Here is a 19,435-nt window from a genome sequence, read left to right as displayed (position 1 = left end):
CCTCAGTGAATGGTTACCCAGATAAATCACCTGCTCAAATACTGCTGGTTAGACAAGGAATCACACTGGTGGATTCTAAAAGAACGACAAAAAAGTTATCACCCCCAGAAAGATATCAAAGAGTGAAAGAGCTTACTTGACTTGAGATCAAGAATAACTATGGAGGGTTAAGAGAAGTTTAGGGCATTTAAAGGGGAAGGGCATTAGCTAGAGATCAAATCTTCTTTGGCTTTGTTGTAATGGCTGCCTTTTATTGAGCATTCACATTTTGTGCAAGGCACTGTGCTGAGTGGTAAATAAATACAGTCTTTAATTCTTACAACAACACAGTGAGATGCCTGTTATTAACCCCATTTACTGATCAAAAACAGTTTCTCAAGGCATTCACATCCAAATTGCTCAGTTAAGAGGATTAGATGGGAATTGAACCTAATTGTATCTGACTCTAAAGACTCAAGTCCCAGTCACTATGCCTGCTGCTCTGAGGCCCTTGTGTGGGACAGGATTCCCAAACTCTTACCATCCATGCATTAGTCCAGATTGGAGTTCTAAAAAATGTGGCTCTCCAAACTTGATGCATAAGGCTGGGGCCACATCAAACCTCCAAAAGTGGGACTTGATTGTCCCACTTTTTTCCTCATGTTGAGTTAGTTACAGAGCCCTTGGCAACAACAACTGCTTTAGTGTTAAGCAAGGATAGGAAAGAAGTGTTTAGAGGTTAATGATTTTTTGAAAATTGTGCTTAGCACCTTATCAGAAGAGACTGCACTTGGGAGTTTAGGTTTAATGGTTGGGGCACTGCCAAGGACATCCTGACTTTGGATTAGATAAGGCAGGGCAGGTAGAAGAGGTACAGGGTCTTCCCACACTTAAAAGGAATCCTTGTCACTTCTTTTTATTTGTGTGGGGGAAATGTATGAAAACTCACAATGAACAAATATCAAGGTGGAAAGAAACAAGGAGATCAAATGCTCAGCTTCTTTAAAAGTTAGATATCAGCTAAGTCTGAGAAAACAAAAATCAAGAGGCCATTAAATGGTGAGCTAATGCAAGAAAAAACCCCAACACATCTGAGATGTCAATCTTGACAGTACTAGTCCTTAACCTTAACTTCTAATACTTCTCCGTGCATTCTACACTCCAACCATATCAAGCCATTTGTGGTTCCCAAAACTCACCTTGATATCTCTGAGTAACTTGGTTCTGTCCTCCTTCTGAATGCCTGCCTTTACCGTGGTTACCCGGAAAACACCTGCTCATTCAGCAAAACCGAATACACGCATCTCGTTTAACTCCATCCTTTACCACATCATTCTACTTTGAGTATAATTCTCTTTTAACATTCAGCACATTACGTGGCAATTGTTTGTTTGTATGAGCCTCCTTTATGAGACTGGGTATACGTGAGGCTGGAGTCTATACCTGATTCATTCTTGTATCCTAGAATAGGGCCCAACACACAAGCAGCACTTAGTAAATGTTTGTTAAATGAATAAAAGGAATGGTTAATGGACCACCAAACTTAGCTTATACAGAATGATGAAAGTTGTTGACTACTACAGGTTACATATTGTTATATTACTATCATGGCCTTTCCTGGAATGGTGACCTGCATTCTTTGAGCCCTAAAATACCCCCATTAAATTGGGTATATTGATACAATATAGTAGTAATAACAAACACATACAGCTTATGACTGCAGGCAATTTTCTAAGCACCTACATATATTAAATGCTTTAATTTTCACAACAATCCAATGAGGTAGCTACTATTACCATCCTTATTATTACAGCAAAAAACTGAAGCACAAAGTGGTTACATAAATTTCCCAAGGTCACAGAGCTAGTAAGGTACAAAGTTAGGAATCAATCCTAGGCAGTCTGGCTCCAGACTGTGTACCATTTACCACTATGCTATGCTTTGTAAAGACAAAAAGAGAAATTCTACTCTGGACTCCCAATTGCATTGAACATCCCAAACTTTCTTGATATTGTACAAGCCACTAGTGATTCATTCACCAAGAAAGCATAAGTATTTAAAAAATAATTACAGCTTCAATTGAAATTTGTACTTTTGTGTCTGATTTTCCATTCTTTTTTCTATTTATTTTTTTTTCAGATATTGATTAAATTAGAATAGGACGTTAAGGTAAACCAAAAGGGGAATGAAGGAAGGTACAGAAGAATACACTATTCCTTTCAAAGTTCTTTCTTTCTTTTCATTGGGCCATGGACTGTATTCTTTTGTACCATAGTCACATACTTGGCTGGATTAGCCCACATGTGATTTATACAGAATGCCAGTTAATAAGCCTTCAGAATATTGTCAACAGAAATCACATCTTTTCCCAAATGTATATCCTAAGATAAACTTCAAATCCTGAAATTAGAAAGCACTCATGTTATTCTACTCCAGTGGCTGGTCCTTGTGTGCTGTAAAACAATATGAAACTTATGGCAGGGGATTTATAGAACCAGTAAAGAATAATACTCTCTTGTATATCTGATTGTGTTAGTCTCTGTGGCTTTCTTTTGGACTCAACAACGTTGTGACCCCATTCATCCACGTCCTGAACATAAAAAATTGTAAACATCTTTGAAATAGCATTTTCACTGTATTGACAATGGTATTTCAAGAAAGCCAAGCACAGAAAGAAAAACCATGTTTGCCAGCCAGAAAACTGGAAGACGTAGACTAGAGAGAAGTGGTACATTCTGACTAACTGACAATGCCAAGAGGCTGAATGATTTATGGCCTTGACCAATCTTGCCAAAGCAAGATTAAAGGGTACTCATTCACAGACGTGCTCTGCACAGCCATGTGGATGCAATTTGGATTCTAGAACAAAAGAAATAGCAAGACTTTTGGATTTCAACCCACTCACATCTCCATATTTTATATAAACAGATGAGATAATCACATGATATATGTTTTTCTTGGCATTTCCATCTTTTAAAAATTTCAATTTGTGGTACCAGCAAGCTTTTATTGATTCAAGGATATGAGTGCGAAATAGTTATTTTCATCAAGTTATTTATACCATGACATTTTAAAGTTTTTATGCTTTTTGAAGAAGCAACTTCACAAGTAATAATTAACATGCTTAAAAACAGTGTCATGACAGTATTAGGCAGGTCATCTAGGCAGAAAATTAAGACAGAAATTTAGAACCTGTACTCAACACTTGATTTAACAGACATATACAGAACTCTCCACCCCCAAATAACAGAATATTCATTCTTCTCATCGCCACATGGTATATATCATAAAATTGACCACACAATCACACATAAAACAATCTTTAGTAAATTAAAAAAAAATCATATCAACCACACTCTTGGACCACACTGAAATAAAAATAAAAATCAATGCTAAGAAAATCACCGAAAATCATACAATTACATGGAAATTAAACAACCTGCTCCTGAAAATTTTTGGGTAAATAATGAAATTAAGGCAGACACCAAGAAATTCTTTGAAACTAGTAAGAACAAAGATACAACATACCAGGATCTCTGGGACGCAGATAAGACAGTGTTAAGAGGGAAGTTTATAGCAATAAATGTCCAATCAAAAAATTAGATCTCAAATTAACACAACCTATCTTCACAACCAGAGGAACTAAAGAACTAACCCCAAAGCTAGCAGAAGACAAGAAATAACCAAAATCAGAGCTGAACTGAAGGAAATTGAGATATAGAAAACCATACAGAAGAACAACAAATCAAGGAATTTGTTCTTTGCCAAAATAAGATAGACTAGTTAGCTAGACTAATACCAAAAAAAGGAGAGAAGATCCAAATAAACACAATGAGAAATGAAAAAGGAGGCATTACCACTGACCCCACAGAAATACAAAAAAAAAAAAAAAAAAAAAAAAAGGCCCTCAGAGATTATTATGAACACTTCTATGTACAAAAACTAAAAGATCCAGAAGAAATAGATAAATTCCTGGACACAAACAACCTCCCAAGAATGAACCACAAAGAAACTAAATTCCTGAAAAGACCAATAACAAGCTCCAACACTGACTCAATAATAAAAAGCCTACCAATGAAAAAACATCCAGGACCAGATAAATTTAAAGCCAAATTCTATCAGATGTATAAAGAAGAGCTGATACCATTCCTACTAAAACTATTCCTAAAAATTGAGGTGGAGGGACTTCTCCCTAACTCATTCTATGAGGCCAGCATTATCCTGATACCAAAACCTGGCAGAGACACAACGAAAAAAGAAAACTTCAGGCTGATATTCTTGCTGAACATAAATGTAAAAATCATCAACAAAATACTAGCAAAGCGAATCCAGTAGCACATCAAAAAGCTAATTCACCATAATCAAGTAGGCCTTATCTCTGGGATGCAAGGTTGGTTCAACATATACAAATCAATAAATGTGATTCATCATGTAAATAGAACTAAAAACAAAAACTACCTGATTATCTCAATAAATGGAGAAAAGGCTTTTGATACAATTCAATATCCCTTCGTGTTAAAAACCCTCAACAAACCAGGGATTGAGGGAATGTACATCAAAATAGTAACAGCCATCTATGACCCACAGCTAACATCATACTGAAAGGGCAAAAGCTGGAAGCCTTCCCCTTGAAAACCAGAACAATATAGGGATGCCTTCTAGCACCATTCCCATTCAACATAGTACTGGAAGTCCTGACCAGAGCAACCAGTCAAGAGAAGGAAATATAAGGCATCCAAATATGAAGAGAGGAAGTCAAACTATCCTTGTTTGCAAATGACAAGATTTTATATCTAAAAAACCCAATAGTCTCTACCCAAAAGCTACTTGATCTGATAAACAACTTTAGCAAAGTTCCAGGATACAAAATTGAAATACAAAAATCAGTAGCATTCCTATACACCAACAACATACAAGCTGAGAGCCAAATCAGGAATGCAATCCCATTCACAATTGCCACAAAAATGTACAAATAAAAATACCAAGTAATATAGCTAACTAGGAAGGTGAAAGATCTCTAAAATGAGCATTACAAAACACTGCTCAAAGAAAACAGAGATGACATAAATGGGAAAACATTCTGTGCTCATGGACAGGAAGAATCAATGCTGTTAAAATGACCATGCTGCCCAAAGCAGTTTACAGACTGAATGCTATTCCCATGAAACTACCAATGACATTCTTCACAGAAATAGAAAAAAACTATTTTAAAATTATATAGAACCAAAGAAGAATGTGAATAGCCAAGACGATCCTAAGCAAAAAGAACAAAGCTTGAAGCATCACCTTATGTGACTTCAAACTATATTATAAGGCTACAGTAACCAAAACAGCATGGTACTAGCATAAAAACAGACTCTAGACCAATGGAACAGAATAAAAAGCCCAGAAATAGAGCCACACACCTACAACCATCTGATCTTTGACAAAACCAACAAAAACAAGCAATGAGGAAAAGACTCCCTATTCAATAAATGGTACTGGGAGAACTGGCTAGCCATAAGCAGAAGATTGAAACCAGGCCCCTTCCTTATACCATATACAAAAATCAACTCAAGATGGATTAAAGACTTAAATGTAAAATCTAGAAGCATAAAATCCCTGGAGGATAACCTAGGAAACACCATTCTGGACATAGGACTTGGCAAGGATTTCATGAGAAAGATGACAAAAGCGATTGCAACACAAACAAAAATTGACAGACCCAATTAAGCTAAAGAGCTTCTGCACAGCAAAAGAAATTATGAACAGAGTAAACAGACAACATATAGAATGGGAGAAAACATTTGCAAACTACATATCCAACAAATGTCTGATATCTAGAATCTTAAGGAACTTAAGCAAATTTACAAGCCAAAAACAAACAACTACATTAAAAAGTGTGCAAAGGATATGAACAATTTTCAAAAGAAGACATACACATGGCCAGAAGGCATATGAAAATATGCTCAATCCCACTCCATACAACCCTCCCCTTTCTGATGCCTCCATGCCTGTAACGCACCTCTCACCCTCATGGACACAGACCTCACCAGAGGGGCCTCATTCCCATTTTTTAATCCAGTGGCATCCCCCACCCCCAGGCTGTCAACGCTTTCTGTGTTGCACTACAGGTCAGAGGAGCCCTGCAGTCCTCCCATGAAACCCAGGGAGAGAAGCACAACAAACACTTATATTTTTTGTAGTATCAAACACAGTTCTGTATTATTACAAAATGCTGAAAATCACTGATCATTAGAGAAATTCAAATCAAAACCACAGTGAGATACAGTCAGAATGGCTATTATTAAAAAGTCAAGAAATAACAGATGTTAGTGAGGTTGTAGAGAAAATAGAACACTTACACACTCCTGGTGGGACCGTACATTAGTTCAGCCATTGTGGAAAGCAGTGTGGTGATACCTCAAAGAACTTGAAACAGTATCACCATTCAACCCAGCAATCCCATTATTGGGTATTTACCCAAAAGAATATAAATCATTCTACCATAAAGACACATGCATGTGTACATTAATTGCAGCACTATTCACAATAGCAAGGACATGGAATCAACCTAAATGCCCAACAACAGTAGAATGGACAAAGACAATGTAGTAAATATACATCATGGAATACTATACAGCCATAAAAAAGAACGAGATCATGTCCTTTGCAGCAACATAGATGAAGCTGGAGGCCATTATCCTAAGCAAACTACCACAGGAACAGAAAAACAAATACTACATGTTCTCACTTACAAGTGGGAGCTAAACAACAAGAACACATGGACACAAAGAGGGGAACAACAGGCACTGGGGCCTACTTGAAAGTAAAGGATGGGAAAGGATCAGAAAAAAATACTTAATTTGGTACTATGCTTATTATCTGGGTGGCAAAATATGTATGCCAAACCCTCATGACATGCAGTTTGCCTCTATAACAAACCTGCATGTGTACTTCTAGACCTAAAATAAAAGTTATAATTAAAAAATAGTGTCATGAGATACAAGTTTATGCAAATAGCCTCTTAAATTTTCTTAAACGTTCTGGTGATAAACACAACCACTTGCATATTGGACTGCCCGGTTAAACTAATCCACACAAGCAATGGACTCCTTTTACCCTAGTGTTAGTGGAGAACACAATTCCCAAGTGTGTCTCATTCATTCATTTATTGTTTGATTCAATATTCAAATATGTGTTGAGCTCTACTATGTGCCAGGTACTGATATTCTGGACTCCAGGAATAGAGCGTAATAAAACAAAGTCCTATCCTTTATGGAACTTGCAATATAGAAGGAGAGACAGGCAAACAGCTAAACAAATAATATTGATAGCAGGTAGATGAGGGCCAGATCACATAGGGCCGTTCTATTAAAAATGTGGTCTGGACCAGCAGCATCAGCATCATCTGGGAGTGCCCTAGAAGTGCAGAATCTCAGGCCCTGCCCTAGACCTGCTGACTCAGAATCTGCACTTTAACAAGTTCTCTACTTAACAATCTCCTCTAGGGGGTTCTTCTGCACTGTGAAGCCGGAGCAGTGCTAATGCAGAGCAGTCATTCCTAACCCTAAGTCTACATTAAGATCTCCTAGGGAGAAGTTAAATTACTGCTACCCTGGCCTCATTGCCAGAGATTCTGATTTAAGTGTCCTGGGAAGGGTTCTAGGTGGTGGAATGTTTTATAATTCCCCCAGGAGATTCTCATATTTAGCCAGTTTGAGGACTACTAAAGTAGGCTGTATTCTGGGGGTGGGGAGGGGATGGGAAACCCCACAAGGATTGAGATCAGGGGAGTGATGTGACCTGATTTACATAGCTGAGCAGCTGAGGCAAAGAGGGCTTGATTTTCTCCCTCTGTGTCTGATAGTGATAGCCTGCTCTGCAAGAGGGACCATGATGTGACGTGGCCACCACATTGAGCTGAAGTCAAACCTAATACATTTTCCTGGTTCCCAAGCAGTAAATAACTCCACCTGCATGAAAGAAACCACAAAGACGTATCAAGCCAAGATCAAAGTCAGATGCAATCATTTATCTCATTACATACCTGGGGACCTTTACTTCCCACACCTCCTTTTTCTCCTTTCACACCAGCCTCTCCTCTTGGGCCCTAAGTACATAGAATTAAAGCATTATTTTTTGCCTGAAAGAGAACATTGAATATTAAATTGAATACTACAAGTAGAAATACTAAGTAACATGGACAGAAATGGGAAAGAGAGCTCCAATCACGCCTTTCCTTCCATTCTGGCCTGTGGAGCTCATTCTCATTCATGCAGGAACATGAATGTCCAATCTGAAATTTAGGCAGTTGAGGATTTGCAGTCAAACTGACTGGGGCTTGGAAAAAATACTGAATGGTTGAGCTTTTCCATATTGCTTTCTATATTTCCCTACATTTCTTCTGTTAAAAAGAAAAATATTCCTTACAAATATAAATCTGAAACCAGAACATTTAAATAAGTTTTCTATTCAATCACCACACTAAAGACTGGTCATAAAGAAGATATGGTATGTGGTAAGATGAAATCTGACTATTTCTATTTTTGGAATGTGATACTGCCTATTAGCTGTGGCTTTCATATGTTATGCAGAGAAACTTTCATGCTGTGTTTGGTTTTTGCCTCTGCTTTTAAGTTACACCATTAAGAAACAGTAAGTTTCTATAAAATGGAAGAAGGGATGCTGTAGTATTACTTCCTTAGCATGAAATAAAGCTAGTCAATCTATTGAAATGCCTCCCTACAACCCCAGTGGCAACTATTTCTCGCTTGAAGGTAAAAAATAAAAATAAAACAGTGAGCTTTCCTCAGCTGGAAAGCAACAACAAAGAAAAGTAATCAAGCTAGGAAGAGATAAAGGTCCAAGGGGAAGACTGTTCACTGCTCTGAATCTTGGCAAAATGTGAACAAACTTTCCCTTCTGATGTTTAAGGATATTTTGCTCAACTTCCATGTAACAAGCTGCCAACATATAATAGTTACTTTTTTAAACTATGTGGATTAAAACTCTGAAAAATAGCAGAACCATTGATCATCCTGCCTATGCCAAATAGTACACTTATTCCTTAAGCTTTCAAAACTAAATTTGGAGAGGAAAAAAAAAGTTCTAACTTTTTTGTGGTCTGGCCTTTCTTTCATCTCAGTATTTGCTAGGACCTCCTTTCCCTTATCTTAACATTTTAGCTAAATTTTGCTCTCTCTGGCCCCTCATGTGACCCCTCATGCGACCCCTCATGTGATCAGTGTAAAGAGCCAAGTATGGCTTGTTCCTTGCAAAGGAAAAAGTGCTGGAGGTAGCTCCCTGGAGAAGCGAGCTGGCAAGCGCAGGCTGAGTGCTGCACTGCAGATCACCCCGCTGATGTCTCCAGCTGTCTTTCGAGCAATTCTTTCCTAAGAATAAAGCCAATTTTTCTACATCATGAGCACCAAGATATGTAACACTGAACTATTACTATGCTAAATTGACCACAATTCCCAGATCTGAGGTTCAACATTTTCCTTGGCTCAAGATCTCCCTGGAATATCCTACTTACCCTGAACCCTGTACACAGGGACCACTGCCTAGCCTGCTCATTCACTTTTCACTTCTTGACTGGGACAAAACTTAAAGCAGACCAAGTGCTGCATGAGTTCAAACTGTGTCGTTTCCTTACTTTATTACCGTGAAAACTTTAAACATCTGGAATTCTGCAAGGGGGATTTGAGGGTTTCTATCAGGTCCTCAGATTTTTCCATTCCCAGATTCTTCTTTATGTTCTCCCACCCTGATTGGTCTTGATATGTACCTGAGGGCCCTTAAGTCCCAGGGAGCCTTCAAGTCCATCTGGTCCTGGGATGCCTGCTATTCCCTGTGGTGAGAAAGTATCAATCTGTTAACACTGTTTCCTGAAAATTTTGTCTCCTTTACCTGCAAGCTTATAAATATTTTTTCAGTCACAATGTCAATGCAGGATCTTTCCAAAAAAAAAAAAAAAAAAAGTGAAAAATAAATGCAAATACGAAGAAAATAAAAACTTATAATCTCATCAAGCAGAGATAACCACAGCTAGTATGCTGGTGTATTTCCTTTCCATCTTTATATGCACGCATGCACACACGCAGTCCCGACCCCTTTCCTATACAATTTGTATTATATCTAACTTAGCCATGTGACCTTAAAAACACTCAAAATTTAGTTCACATTTTCTTCAAACATCTTCAAGCATCTTACACAATTATATTAATATTTATATTCAAATCAATTAAATAGGGAACAAAAGTTGAGTATTCTCTTCATATTGTTCTTGAATTCGGTCACAGACAAGAATTATAAAAAAGCATAAAGAATTCAAAAAGTTTATAATTTAGGCAACTATTAGGAGAGCCTAAGTTTATATTTCAGTTGTTATATAGTTGGATGTGATTAAATGGACTTACAGAAAACTTTTCCTAGAAATCAGAAAAAAAATTTAACACCTTCTGTCTCCAATTTCATTTCATTTATATCATGCCATTTTTCTGGGTAGGTTCTCCTTTTTGCTGAAGTCCAACCTTGAAATGTGCTGTAGTCTGAATGTGTGTATTTCTTCAAAATGCATTATGTTGAAAATTAATCCTCCATGTAATAGTATTAAGAGGTGGGGCCTTTAGGAGGTGTTTAGGTCATGAGGGCTCCATCCTCTTGAATGAGATTAGTGCCTTTATAAAGAGGCTCAAGGTAGCTGTTAGCCCCTTCCGCCATGTGTGGATGCAGCAAGAAGGCACCATTTCTGGCGTGAACAGCAAGCCCTCACGAGACACTGAACCTGCTCATGTCTTGATCTTGGACTTCCCAGCCTCTAGAACTATAAGAAATAAAATTCCGTTGTTTATAAATTACCAGTTTAAGGTATTTTGTTACAGAAGCAGAAACAGATAAAGTATGTGGGAGGGAGGCATAATGTCTGGATGGTAAGCTCTCTTTGTCTAAAAGTGTCTATTTTACACTACTCATAGTTTAGGTATAAAATTCTAAGTTAATTATTTTTCCACTGTACCTTCAGGATATTACTCTGTTATTTTCTGGCATGTATTATTGCTGAACAGAAGTTGCTGCAATCTAACTTGTCAATCTTTTCATGAGTAAAGCTCTCTTTTCTCTCTGTTAATTTTTAAGATGTTTTTTACCTTTAACATTCTGGAGTCTCACCATGTTGCCATTAAGAGTGGATTATTTATCCTCACTATATTTTTAATCTGAGGATGTGTGTTTTACAAAATTGTAAGTCACAACCACTCTTTCATAAATATTACAGCTTCATGAAACACATATAATGTATCACCAACATGCACAATGAGAATGGGATATGGTTTTTAACTGACTTTTTGATCAAAATACTCAGACTATCCAATTTGTACAAGAGTTTTATTGTATTATTTTGGCTTATATGGGTTTTTTTAAATAATTGTAAGATTCCAAAGTTAAATGAAAACATAAAACAAAGGTCATCTACTAAGTTATTCAAGTTTGTACTTAAAATCCAAGCAAAGTTAACTTTAACAGTAATTGTACTAAGTACATCTCTGGCCATTATTTTTTTTACGGTTTTTGACCAAAGTTCCCACATCATTTTAAAATATGAACTCTTAAAATCTTAACCTAAAATTTTTCCAGCATTCTATTCCATAACCAATATCATCAAAAGGGGAAGTTTAGAGACTTTACAGAGCCTTTATTCCAGCTCCTTGATTGGATGCAATATTTGTCATTTGGAGTTAAGGGGAAAAATCGTTGTACCTGTGGGCCTGTATGTCCCCTTCTGCCATGAGCTGCCTAAAATAGAAGAAAAAGGTAGATATCTTTAATTCAGAAAGAATGCTTTTTTTATATATGATTTAAATTAATAATGGACACTTTAAGGCACCAGCATACATAAAAATTCCCACAAAGTGCTTACAACATTCAATTTTCCACTGTACCATGAAAGCAAAACACTGCTAAATCTACGTTTCTATCCTAGGGCAATAGAATATTTGTCTCTTTGAAATAACTGACAATAGAAATAATAGACAATTGAAATCTACAGATACTTATGAGAACTGACTGTGGTCAATAATTTGTTCTCTATTAAACTTTTACTAGAGCTGTTCACAAGCTGCAGATTGACTTATTTGAATTTTATTTCTTTTATTTTTCCTGAAGCACTACCAAGGAAGTCAGAAATCAGGGGTAAACTAGCCAAACTGGCTCCAGAGGAAAAACTGGGATAATTGACTCCATGTACTTTATAATAAAGTTCAGACATAAAGATGGCCAAACTAATTTTAATTTTAAAAAGCCAATGTTTACCTGAGAAAAATGAATTTTCCCAAGCATTCAAAAGCTACTCCATCCAGTATATTAATATCCAATCAAAATGATGCTACATAATCAAGTGGGTTTTGTAGGGTCTAGATATATTCTAGATCAATATTTCATAGACCTGGAAATCAAGAGACAATGGCATTTTGTTGTCTAACTTAGGATCATTCAGTAATGTTATAGTAAAAGTAAACCCCAGCATTTGCAAAATTCAATAAAATCAGACATTGTCTTGATTGAAATTTGAGATGTTCTCCGAGAGGCCAGTATTTCAAACTTGAAATTCTGATAATCCTATTTCAGTCAAAATCTATTTGATATGGTTTGGCTGTGTCCCCACCCAAATCTCACCTTGAATTGTAGCTCCCAGAATTCCCACATGTTGTGGGAGGGACCCAGTGGGAGATAAGTGAATCATGGGGGTGGTTTCCCTCATACTGTTCTCAGGGTAGTGAATAAGTCTCATGAGATCTGATAATTGTATAAGAGGTTTCCCCTTACACTTGGCTCTCATTCTCTCTTGCCTGCCACCATGTAAGACATGCCTTTCACCTTTACCATGATTGTGGGGCCTCCCCAGCCACGTGGAACTGTGACTCCATTTAACCTCTTTTTATAAATTACCCAGTCTCAGCTATGTCTTTCTCAGCAGCGTGAAAATGGACCAATACACTATTGTTACATAAGAAACAGACTGTATTTCGGGGAAATGCTTAGAGGTCTTTATTTTATTTTATTTTTACAAAACTGATGAATCATCTTGAGATGAAACCCTAAATCGTCTATCAGAGGGAGGAAAATAAGCTGTTTCCCTTCCTTCAGCACATGGGTTTGTCTGTTCTGATTCAATTCACTTCTCTTTTATTCAGAAAAATATCAGTAGATATTTCCATTTGACAAATAGCAATAGATATTTTCATTTGAAAAATATACTACACACAAAACACACTAGATGGGAAATATGGGAGCATAAAGATCACACACACACACACACACATTCCTGACCTCAGGAGGCCCTCATTCTTTGGGTTTGGGAGGAGGAGATACATATTACAAATATTTACAAGGCAAAGTATTGCAAATGCCATAAAAAAGGGGAAAAGATAGAAACACAAGTTTTAAAGAGAGCAATCACATCCAGTTGGTCAAATCAGGAAAAGCTTCCTGGGAGAAGAGATTTTTGAGATGGGTGTTTCAGAGGATGGGTAGCAGTCCTACAGGCAGAGAATGTATCAGGTCTTTCCAGAAGAGGTACAGCCTAAGCTATGAAGTAGACAGAAAAACAGGAAGCATATTTGGTAGTAGCAGTAAGGCCATCTGTGTCAAAAGTGTGAGAAGAAAGGGAAGTGGCAGGGTTACTAGGCTGAAAGGTTCCTACAACATTTAGCAGAGGCCACTAGGGTTTTTCGAGTTGGAAAAGTACATGGTCAGACCCCAGCTGCAGGTGGATACATCTGGTTGTGGTAAGAGGAACTGAATGGAACTTTATATTCCAGCAAAATAAAGAGCTTTCCGCATGTTTAAGGGAAGTGGAACAGACCTCCATGTTCAAAAATCTACCTCTGGCTTGCTGTCACAATGTTTCAAACATCATCAATAAACATTTTTTTCCCCTTGTGTCTTTAAGGTTTGATTTTAAAAGGGCTTGCTGAAAATAAATTATTGTGACACATGTTTATTGAGTTCCTGTTCCCTTCTAGGAACTGGGCTGGGTGGTGGTGAACAAAATCTGACTCCTGACCCTAGTTAGTTTATAAGCCTAATGGATGGGAAAGACTTTTATCCGCCATTCACGCAAATAATGAAAACATCTTCAGAAACGATCGCATAGCACCTTTGTTAATGGTTACTTGGGATTTAAGCTCCAAATGAAAGTCATGGGAGAGATACATTGGGTTGCTGTGAGAGACAGAAAACAAGGAAATATGGAAGATGATTTTGCAATTTTGCCTAAAAATTTCACGTGTTTTATATGAGAAAGACGATTTTCCAAAATATCTTAATGGTTTACCCAAGGACTTGCAGATGTCTGATAACACATCTAGACACCCTATCTTTAAATAGACTGTGAATGGGCACATCAGGAGAGAAAATCTCCCCAAAGGGACCTGAGAAGAAGATGGGCAAGAACAGGGTACTCAGTCCTTTGTTCCCCAAAGCCTGGCTTTCTGGTTGTTCATAGGACCCGATTTCCTGGATATAGAACCATCGGGATGGAGAATTATCAGGTAAAAAGCAGGACATTCTGAATGATAAAACATCACATTAATACTGAGTCTTAATGGCAAGCATTTACAATGATGAACAATTGTCCAACACCGCTTCAGGATCCTCTAAACTAGTGCCAAGAGGGATGAAAAGGGCAAGTCATAACTAACAGCCCTCTAGACTAACCAGGAATGAAAGATATGCATTAATTTCAGGCTACAGTTGCTTCTCATTATCCTTGGCACAAGAATCTGTTTTAATTCTCAGGTTTGGCTCAGAAAGAGACGGCCCCCACTTTCTTCCTCATCTTCCCCACAGAACTATCACATTCTAACCCAGATTCTTCCTTCTTGTCCCTCCTTCCTGCCTTTCTCCCGAATTCATTATAGTCTGCTAGCATAGCACTGGTAACAGCTTATTAACTCTACAGGTCCATCCCTTCCTACAAAGTGATTCTCAACAGGAAGCGGGGATTTAGCACCCTCCCTTTCCCCAGAAAACACTTAGCAATATCTGGAGACATTTTTCATTGTTACAGGTCAGGGGTGTTACTGGCAGCTAGTGGGCAGAGGCCAGGGATGATGTTAACATCATCATAACATGATAATACATAACATGCATCTTCTACAATGCACAAGACAGCCCCCTATAGCAGAGAATTGTTTAACCCAAATGCCAATAGTGCTGAGGCTGAGGAACCACACTCTATAACATGATTCTTAAGTTCCTTGACAGGAAACATGGTCTTAGTTAAGCTTGTAGTTGAGTTTATTTCTAGTATTTAGTAGTGTTGCTGGTGGATTGTAGGTGTTCAAATGAGTAAAGGTCAGATTTGCTGTTTATTTCCCAGAATGCCACTCCTACCACTGGCCATCCTCCAATCACTTACCAGCTTAGCAGAACTTAAGTGCACTGATAAGTCCTCCATGCTCATTGTAACATTCATTTTAGAGTTCTGCAGTGAACATTAGATTTTTCTACTTTCTCAAAGAATGACTTTACTGTTATGAGAATGATATATGCTGATTTAAAAAATATTTGAATACAAAGAATATAGAAAAAAAATTTAAATCACCCAACTCCTCCATCTAGAAATACTATGTTAATCATGATTCCTGACATCTTCTATACTCATTCATACAGATAAAATTCTAAATAGTGTTTCATTAAAGAGACATTAAACTATTTTAAAATTAAAATATTACATCTAATTTTACTTGAATAGAAGAAAAAACAAAGAATAGAAATGTCAGGTGTTAACATATCTTACATCTCTACTGTTTCCCTTCCATTGCTCCTCAAGCACTGCCAACTTGCTTTCTTCACTTTCTATTGTCTTGTCTGTGCTTCAAACTTTAAGAGCAATAATGTTATCTTCACTTCTTTGAGACTCTAAAGAACTATTTGCCGGAATTCAAATTTTTCCTTGAATAATTCCTCTTCTAATGAGGCTTCATCTGCCCTTTGCCCATGGTTTCCTTTCTCTTGCAGCTTTATGTTCTGATTAATCATCTAATTAATAAAGATTATTAATGTTCCTGACCATTCACCATCTTTGAATAGGACCACTTGTTTATTGAAGAAATTATGGGGATGTGTGGCTGGAACAGGGCTGATAGCTTTCACACAGATATGTTGCCTCAAACACTTTCTCATCAAACAAATGATTTCTTTTACCTTAGAGCTACATCTTCCTTCTACTATTGATGTTTAAGGGATTCATGGCACTCACATGAAGCCCCTTAAGTCATAGTTTCTCTGTGTTGTGACAGACACTGTTGCCTCTCCTCATCGTTTGCCTCTGTGGCCTTGGTTGCTAGTTGTACATAATAAAAGTGGAATATTTTCCATTTCTCATTTTGCCTCTGCTGTTGAACTGTGGTCCTATGTGTATATTCCCTGCTTCTCTCAAAATCTACCATGTCCCTGGATTTTGTTCACCAGTTTCTTCAGGACTACGGCAGTCAGTTTTGAAGAAATCTCATTCCTGCACGAGGTCACACTTGATGTTCAGCTTTCTAAATCCTTACTCATTAGGGTTGAGATTTAAAAACAGTTGGCCGGTATTTGTCATTATTTGCAGCTTGAAGCTGTGGTTATTCTTTGTTTCACCATTTTTAATTTCTTTTGTTGTTTTTGGTGAGATGCACATAAGAGGAATAGTATGAAAACATCTTTATTCTGCCATTTCAACTGGAAGTCCCACTTTTACTCCTGAATGACATGTGTGAATCTATAACCCAAGATGAGGGTCATATTTCATGGGAGTGGTGTGGTTTAAATAATACATAGCAATATTGCATTAGCCCCCGGAGACTATAAAACAGTGAAAGTACATCCTTACATGCCAGGATTTCCTGGATGATATTCTTTAAGTTGAAAATATTTTCCAGGGGTATATAAGCTGTCTACACCCTTTTAGAAAGTGAAATGAATAGCAAATGCATTTCTTTATATGCATTGAAACTGCATTAGTAAAGCACTTTTCCAGCAATCAAATTCTGCATATTTTAAATGTAATCTCTTTTCTTTTCATTTTCTCTGCCTTGCAAAGAACACGGGTATGCTCCAAGATAAACAAATATTTTTTGATGGAGTATAATAGCTGGTTCTACAAACTTCTGCTCAGAAAAGACGCTGTGTAATAAATGCAATATACTAAAGTAGTTTCTACTTGTGCTTAATTTTAAAGCATTTCATATTTGGGAGGGGGTGAGGGAAATTGAAAGCTGGATAACTACATAAAGAACGGAAAGAAAACCTAGCAAAATGAAACAAGAAAGCCTAATTTAGAAGTTGATGTAGGCATCTAAGTATATTTTATTAAAGTTATCTCTCCTTATTGAATATTTTCTTTTATAATCTCTGTGCTTTTCTGCACAAACGCAGAAAATTTTTAAAGTACTTAATGAAAAAAATGACAAAACAAATAAAGAACAAACCAAAACTGCACCCCCAACAAGCAAGTGACCGAATTTCAGTCTCAGATATGCCTATACCAGGACTGACTTCTTTTCTTTCTCCTGACTTTTTTTTCTTTTTTCTTCTTATTTTTATTTTACTTTAAGTTCTGGGATGCAAGTGCAGAATGTGTAGGTTACATAAGTGTATGTGTGCCATGTTTGCTGCACCTATCAACTGTTCATCTAGGTTTTATTCCCTGCAAGCATTAGCTATTTATCCTAATGCTCTCAACTCCCCTGGCCCCCCTAACCCCCAACTGGCCCAGGTGCGTGTTGTTCCCCTGTGTCCATGTGTTCTCAGTGTTCAACTCCCACTTATGAATGAGAACATGCAGTGTTTGGTTTTCTGTTCCTGTGTTAGTTTCCTGAGGATGATGGCTCCAGCTTCATCCATGTCCCTGCAAAGGACATGATCTCATTCCTTTTTATGGCTGCATAGTATTACATGGTGTATATGTACCACATTTTCTTTATCCAGTCTATCATTGATGGGCATTTGGGTTGGTTCCATGTCTTTGCTATTGTAAATAGTGCTGCAATAAACATGTGTGCATGTGTTTTTATAGTAGAATGATTTATATTCCTTTTGGTATAGCCTAGTAATGGGATTGCTGGGTAAAATGGTATTTCTGGTTCTAGATCCTTGAGGAATTGTCATACTGTCTTCCACAATGGTTGAGCTAATTTACATTCCCACCAACAGTGTAAAAGCATTCCTATTTCTCTACATTCTCACCAGCATCTATTGTTTCTTGACTTTTTAATTATCTCCATTCTTTTCTTAATAGTCATATAGTTTGGCAGAAAAAGAGTAGAATAATTTGGATTTAAAAGGCTATCACAGGTGATCTCAACCTAGCTAGTAGGCCACACTTTGACCACTTTTCCCCTAGTTGGAGGCTTTTTTGGTTTTCTTTGCCCAGCTCTCTCTCCTGACTGGTGAACTCTTCTGTAGTCAGCACTTTCCTACCTCAGCTTCCAGGGCTTTCCCAAGTCCTTTGCCAGCCCTAGTCCGCCAGATGCCCTAAGTTAGCTTCCCCAAGATAGTGAGCTCCAGCAGAACCATCCCACCCACTCCCCCAAGTCAGCCATTTTCACCACAAAATAAGCCACCAGTACAGTGGGTTTCCTTGTCTAGAAGGGGTCTTACTGTCCTTCTTCTGGAGCCTGGTGTCCCGGGGGGGCCTGGCCAGCCTCTTCTACCCTGTCAAAGGAACAGATAGATGTGTGATGGTAATTATGCAGCATTGACAGAGTTCATCTTTAACACCAATTTTTACTCCAGGGAGGAGAGATAGGTTTACATACCAATGAGAAAGTTACCTTTCCTTTGGAAAATGGCATGAACTCTACTGAAAATAAGTCACATTTCCATGTGAGTCATGAGGAATTGCAGGAGAAAAAAGCTATATGACATGGCTTCATCTGTTCATCATTCATCACTACCGTCTAAGTTGTATTTGGGGTACATGTCTCAGATAATTCGAACTATCCCTACTACGTTGCCACGGTGTGGATAACTTAAGCATACTATGTGTCAGGTACTACTGGTTTGGATTTCTACTTTTGAATCGCTTGATCTGTTTGGCTAATCAAACGGATTATTACCTTACTGTAAATAAAGTCTCATAATACAAAGACTTGTACGATCACTAGAGAGGATCACTAGACACAAAAGTATGCAATAATTTATGAGTCTCCTATGAGACTTACATTTACCACTTACTAATAATGGCAGACAATATTTACTGAAGGTTTTAATGTCATTAAATTAAATATCATTAATTCCCATCATGACCTTCTAAAGTAGGCTATTCACCCTATTTTGCAGATGAGAAAATTGGGGTTTACAGAAAGTAGCCCAAGACCCAGAGCTGGTAAGTTATGGAGCATGAGATAGGACCTAGGGCTGTCTCCACAGTTCTTTCCACTATATATCATACTTCTTCCGTAGGTACAGTCAAGGGAACATTATCCAAAAA

At 37.5% G+C, this 19,435-nt stretch overlaps 1 protein-coding gene across 1 annotated transcript in view; it reads right to left on the bottom strand.

Moving 5' to 3' along the window:
* Positions 1–19,435, bottom strand: part of COL6A6 (collagen type VI alpha 6 chain) — a 154,470-nt gene that overhangs the window by 52,992 nt on the left and 82,043 nt on the right. The window contains exons 20-23 of the mRNA XM_050777723.1: positions 18,604–18,657; positions 11,719–11,754; positions 9,749–9,811; positions 8,009–8,071 (exon numbers count right to left, since the gene is read on the bottom strand). Of these exons, the coding sequence (XP_050633680.1) occupies positions 8,009–8,071; positions 9,749–9,811; positions 11,719–11,754; positions 18,604–18,657 (216 nt within the window). The remainder of the gene's footprint in view (positions 1–8,008; positions 8,072–9,748; positions 9,812–11,718; positions 11,755–18,603; positions 18,658–19,435) is intronic.

Source organism: Macaca thibetana, chromosome 2 (genome assembly GCF_024542745.1).
Source record: "Macaca thibetana thibetana isolate TM-01 chromosome 2, ASM2454274v1, whole genome shotgun sequence".
Lineage (NCBI taxonomy): Eukaryota > Metazoa > Chordata > Mammalia > Primates > Cercopithecidae > Macaca > Macaca thibetana.
The sequence above is the reverse complement of the archived record's forward strand: the minus strand, read 5'-3'. Positions and strand labels throughout refer to the sequence as shown.